The 6251-nt window shown below is 38.8% G+C and overlaps 1 protein-coding gene across 4 annotated transcripts in view; it reads right to left on the bottom strand.

Moving 5' to 3' along the window:
- Positions 1–292: 292 nt before the first annotated feature.
- Positions 293–6251, bottom strand: part of MCC (MCC regulator of WNT signaling pathway) — a 217245-nt gene continuing 211286 nt past the window's right edge. For all 4 annotated transcript variants that reach the window (XM_065657621.1, XM_065657622.1, XM_065657623.1 and 1 more), the window contains 2 exons: positions 4969–5091; positions 293–3663 (listed from right to left, as the gene is read on the bottom strand). In XM_065657621.1, the coding sequence (XP_065513693.1) occupies positions 3483–3663; positions 4969–5091 (304 nt within the window). In that variant the 3' untranslated portion in view covers positions 293–3482. The remainder of the gene's footprint in view (positions 3664–4968; positions 5092–6251) is intronic.

Here is a 6251-nt window from a genome sequence, read left to right as displayed (position 1 = left end):
ATCTTCAGTGAGTTCTTATGAACTTTTCCTGTCCCTCTTATGGGAACTCTCCACACAGTATCATACCATCTCCCTCAATGATTTATCTCAGAGAAAGTGTTTGTGGTACCTTCAAGCAGACCCATTCAGCAATGGGATGACAAGGTATGGTAAAGCAACCCCCAAGGCAAAGAAACAGCATTAGAAATTTATTCAGAATATAAGAACATTTGTAAAATAAGTATTATAAATGTCTCTGTATAAATAAATGCAGTTTTTAAAATTCTATATCAAATAAACACAAAAGAGCTATTTTACAGCAGCTAGGAAAACTAAAAAGCAGCAACGCATTTAAAGCTAATTCTGTAAGGTGAAAAGCTGCTAAAATTACAATGTATTGTACAGTATTAAAGGAGGAGAAAATCCTAATAAACCCAGTAGAACAATACTGACAATGCAAACTTAGTCACATGTGCTTTGCAATAGCTAACAGTACATTCAAGCTGGTGAAGATTTATACATTTAATTAGAAAACAAAGCGTACTTTTTTTCTGAACACACTGTGAAATACAAAGCTTCATGCACTCTGCTGACCTAGAAAATAAAAAAAACCCCCAACACCCTAAGACTAATTAATGCATGAACAACTCTTTTTCTTTCTGCAAATTATTTCTGCAACCAGTGTTAGTGAGGTTGCTCATCTATAGGCTGGTGTGCTGGTATTTCAAACAATTGCATAAAAGGAGTTGAGGTTTTTTTGGCATTTATTCTTGAGGTTGGTGCCATTTTTAATGGGTACACTGGAACTGCAGCTAATTGTTAATATCGAACATTTTCATGATAGCAGTAAACCTTTCACCACTTCCCTATTGCCCTTTTCCAGTATGCCATCAAATGAAGCAGTAGTTACTTGCTTAGGCAAAATGACTGGTGGTCTGGCAAATTCAGCTACTGCTGAGTCTGTGTGAATACCTTTTCCATCTATAAGTCCTCAGGGAAGAAAGGGGGTGTGGCTTACATTTACTGATGATTTATAATTTAGTCTAAAACACTTCTAGAGCACAGCTGGCAGGGAAGCTATGCTGTAAATGCAGTAAAACAACATTTCAGTTTATGTGGAATCAGCAAATCATTAAGCCTGAAAAGGGCACTGAGGGACACTGCAGCTTTTTATGCTTTTAAACCCAGGTGCATTTTATGATTTCTTAATGTGTATACTTCTTTTAAAGACAGGTTGCAATTCAAATGCATTAAGCTTCATCGTGTTATGTTTAACGGTTTCTCTAGCTACCAAGAAATTAAAAAAAAAATTGATCGTAAGAGAAAATACAGTGTAGCAGTGGTTTCCAAACACTTTAAGTGAAAGGTATTTCACATTGACAGCTTGAGATGACCTCAAGTTACATAAGTGTTCCAGATGCAAGAAGCCAAAACTCTAACTGCATTTTTTTGCCACAGTACACAGGGGATCATTTTCTTTGTGTTTCTTCAGGAACAAGTGTGATCATCTACCACTGAACCATATGGCAAAACCCCACATTGCTGTTGGTGAGAAACTTGTTGGCCAAAAAGGGAAACATCATTGTCTGATACTTAGCAAAACCATAATGACAGTAAGAAATCAATGTGCCTGTTCCCTCTAAGCCTGGGTTGTGAAAAATTCTGTTTGCATTACAAATTAAGAAGTGCAATTATCTTGAGAAAGAGGACTAACCAAACCAAATCCCAGGGCATCACTACCTACAACTTAATTTTGAAATTAGCATTGTTTTAACTCACTATTGCAGTCAATAACTTGCGATGTTGGCTTTGTAGCTGATGCATCAGTCTCTAGAGTAGTATGAATTACTATCCTAAGGAAAGAAGAAAACAGCCACTACAGTAATAAGAGATACCATGAGCAGCAACTGCTACAGTTTCAGATGTAACCAAGACTTAACAGTACTGCCACATTCTGAGTACAAATTCCCACAACTATTTTGGCTGTCTGGCCTAACTGAAGAGTAGACAAAAACAGTTCAAGTCCTCTAAAAATATTCCCTTAGTACTAGAAATTGGAGGAATAAATGAAAGAAGTTATCATAATTCTAAATACACTAATAAAACTTGAGGTGCAACTCAACATCTAAAGCAAAAAGGATAGATGACAACTGCAATCACATTCAGTGGAGAAAACAGAGCCCGAAAAATATAAAGCAGAGGCATAACACAGTAACAGGCTAACAAAGTTAATGAACTCTAGTTTGGCGTTGTTAAACATGGAAGGTGTGTTACATACTCGGTCAGAAAGAAGAAAATTCTAAATGAAATGGGTGCTATAGCAGACTCTTGGTATTTTGCTCCCTAGAGAAATCAACCTGATTGCCATGCTTTACTTAATGTTCATCACCATAATAGGCCAGCATTTTCAATTCAGTCACTGATAATATAGTAACATGATGTGACTTACTTAAACAAGAGAATGTTTTCAGTAGCAAAAATTAACCTAAGAAGCTGTATGAAGACATCAGCATTCACATTCTGTTTGTGGCTGTATACCCATACACCTACACATTTCTAGTTTTGTGTATTCAATATTAAACAGGTACATTCCTAATAAGTACCTTTTTTGGTCAAAACACATCTAAAAAAAAAATACATATATTCTACCTCTTGATCACAGAAAGCTGTAATAAGCACTACACACATGACAAAAATGGCCCAGCTTCTTAAAGACAACCTTGGCTATAATGTATTAACAAGAAAACGCAACTGTTTGTTTCACAAAATAATGGCAAAGACCATGCAATGTAAATACCAGGAGGTTTCCTGTAATTTCTTACTCGGCCTTGACAGACTATCTACCTGGCATGGTGAAACTCACAGCCTTTAGTCCTCTCACAAATTATAGGAAATACACCATTATTTTAAGTTTTCAGAGATGCAGCTAAAATTTCTTGGGGTTTTTTTGTTTTGTTTTTTGAAATCAACAGTTTTCCTACCTGATCTGCACTGTGAGCGAGAGTACTGCAAGTACAGTGCAAAGCGCAAGCCAGTCTATCATATCCCCACTCTGCAGCTGCCTAGTTAGTCGATTTAACCACAGCAGCAAGTCTTGAGGGCACAATGCAGAGTTGTGTGCAGAGGCAGCTCAGGATTGGGAAAACTCTCAAGTTGTCTCCAAACTACCCAAATTAAAACCTCTTAACATGAATTATTTTGCTATGTGACACTGTCACCCACAGGACATACATAAAATGGAAGAGAACTTGTATGAATATAGACACAACGATATAGACAATGTACATACTTATAGCATGATAATTCAGGCACTGCCATTTTACATTGTGAAACAGTCCTTGGTTAACGCTTATATTATCCCCATGGCACCTCTCTGGGATCCCAGAGAAGATGTTTGTGTCAGCGTTGACAGTCAGAGCTTTCAGCACTTGAAGCTACCTAGAAGTCAGCCTCTAAAATAACTGAATTTGTAATGGCACTAAGCATCTTTGAAAGAGACGCATTTAAAGTGAAGTTTCATTGGTGTGTGGTCTAGAGTTCTCTTCTTCTAGTAAAGCTATTCTTTGCTTGAGCATCCTTACTTGTGTTTCATGTCTCTCCACCATGGCCATCATTTGCGATTCCAACTTCTTCAGCTTATTTTGATGTTTTTTCTTTGCTTTTTCATAAGCTGCTACCAAGTTGCTGTTAGAAATACAAGGCAATTAAATTTAATTCAAAAAGGCTAGCAAGTGTAGCAAGTGCTACAAAAATCCACCCCAAAATCCCACCTTCAGGGCACTCCAAAGTTTGAGTACTGATCATCTTAAAATTTGCTAGTGCTTTAAAACACATTAGATCCAAACCTTATTGATCCAAACCCTGATCAGTGCTAACCTGTGTATCCTTTTTGGGGTGAGTGCACACCTTTGCCACTAAACTGGCTACTGAAAACATTATTCAACATGGCTCAAAGTGCCAGCTAGAGGTTGCCAGTGATGGCCTTGCAGAGGACTGTTGGTGAGTCAGGTCACCACTGCAGTAAATATATAAGGCTTTACAAAAGGACTGCATGGCCAGAATCTGCCTACGAAATCCAGCATTGATTTTGCATTTGCCATTTTAAAAAGTTATATTCAGAGGATAGCATCTTGTGCTTATTTGTCAGCTGCTAAGTATCTTCTGTGCCTCCACCTTGTCTCAGTAGGAAAGCTTGAGATGGGTACTGCTCCTCACCACGAGGGCTTTCAAGTATAACTTATTAATGAAAATTGCATTGTGAGTGACCAGCTCCTTGCAGGAAGGACAGCTACAGTCCATCATATCCAGAACCCGAGGGAATGGCAGGAAGATGTGCCAGGAGAGGTTTAGGTTGGACATTAGGAAAAGGTTCTTCCCCCAGAGGGTGCTGGAGCACTGGAACAGGCTCCCCAGGGAGGTGTCACGGCCCCAAGCCCGACAGTGTTCAAGAAGAGACTGGACAACGCCCTCAGACACATGGTGTGACCTGTGGGGTTGTCATATGCAGGGACAGGAGTTGGACTCGATGATCCTTGTGGGTACCTTCCAACTCAGGACATTCTATCATGTTCTCAGTCCATCCAAACACAGTGCCAGTAAAACCCACCGATTAAGCAATAAAACCTAAGTGTGATTATCAAAGCCAGTTTACTAAGAACGAGGCTGGAGCCAAAGAAAAAGGAGCAATTTTAACCAAAATAATAGATGCATAAATCTGAATTTCTAAATGGAGGGCTTGTTTTAATAATAATGCATTTACTATAACTCAGTATCTTTTGGCCACTCTATTAGCTATACAGTTTTCAGTGTCCTTAGGAGGTTTGTACCTCCCCCAATCTCTAACTATTATATAACCTTAAAGAGTCAATTCTTGTGAATGCAAGGATCCACAAACTGCTTGTAGGGGGAGGCTTACAGTACATTACCAGAACACAGTAAAAAAAACTCAAACAAATCAAGAGTGTATCCATCTGCTGGTAGATCCTTTACCTGTTTGCCCTTTTGAGGTCATTAACAAATTCTGCAGATTGCTGATGTCTGATTTCACTGCTCTTTGTGAGTCTCTCCAAAGCACTCACTAACTCTTGCACTCTAGCTTTCAGTTTCTTCTCCCTGGATCAGGAGAAAAGGAACGAGAAAATGATTGTCAAAACAGAAATAACACTTCAGCTCGCAAATGCATGAATCGTGGTCAAGTTTCTACCTGTGCTGGCCTGACAGGCTGAAAATCCTTAATACTACTTGGATAATACAGGAGGGAGTTCTTACATTAAAGTTTTCCAAAGATTTGTTTTTATAACATTCACCATTTTAGAATATAGGATCACAGGTGCATCAGACAAAAGAGAAAACAAACTTCTCTGGTGGATCATGGTTTTTATGTACCAAGTCACACTAAGAAATAATCACAAAGATACATTTTTATTTTAAGGATACCTGGAACATGCCACCCACTCTGTCTCGAATGAGACAGCAAAGAAAACTGCCAAGGGAAATCAAACATCAGAGTAATCATATAGCATATGAGGGTTGCTATTCATTTACTAAAAAAAATTCTTTTTACTTAGAAATTACTATAGATCCAGATCAATTCCATTGATTTCAGCTACTGCCTCAAATTTACCTGTGTAATTTATACTTCAGTCTGTATTACAGTACATCACTAGTTTTTTAGAAGCTAGCAAGTCCAGTCATGTCAGTGGGAAACAGGAAAAGTTAAGAACAAGAGAGTGGAGTACAAACAGTAGTGAGGTTTAAAATGCCAATATAGTTACCAATACTTAAAATACTTACAAATTATGAACCAAAAGCTAATCACATGAAGCATGCCAAAATGGAAGGCAGGTACCTTATAATATTTTTACATTACAAATACCTCTATGAGGGAAAGAAAAAGCGAACAAGGCAGAAGTTCTGGGAGGAGTAAGCATTACAGCTTGGGGTTTAAGCTGGCTTTAAAAAGCATTTCCCAGCGCAGGCGAGCGTGTGGCATGAGGCTGGTGCTTCTTCCCGGGGAGCTCCGTGCTGCAGGGCCCGTGGCTGCCCACAGCCTGCTCCTGTACACAGAGAGGACTGTCCCACCTCTGATGTGGAGACACGGGGGGCCTTTTCTGTGACTCATCCTCATGGCATAGGCAGGCCAAAGAGAAAAACATCAGATTAGGAAAAAACCAAACCAAAACAAAATAAAAGAGTGAGAATTACACAGAGCTGGCCCTAAACCAGGAGAAAGTTAGATTTTTCCAATGTCAAACCTTACACTTGGGAACTTT

The sequence above is a fragment of the Caloenas nicobarica genome, chromosome Z (genome assembly GCF_036013445.1).
Source record: "Caloenas nicobarica isolate bCalNic1 chromosome Z, bCalNic1.hap1, whole genome shotgun sequence".
NCBI classification, from domain to species: Eukaryota; Metazoa; Chordata; class Aves; order Columbiformes; family Columbidae; genus Caloenas; species Caloenas nicobarica.
This window is presented reverse-complemented; position numbering and strand designations above follow the sequence as displayed.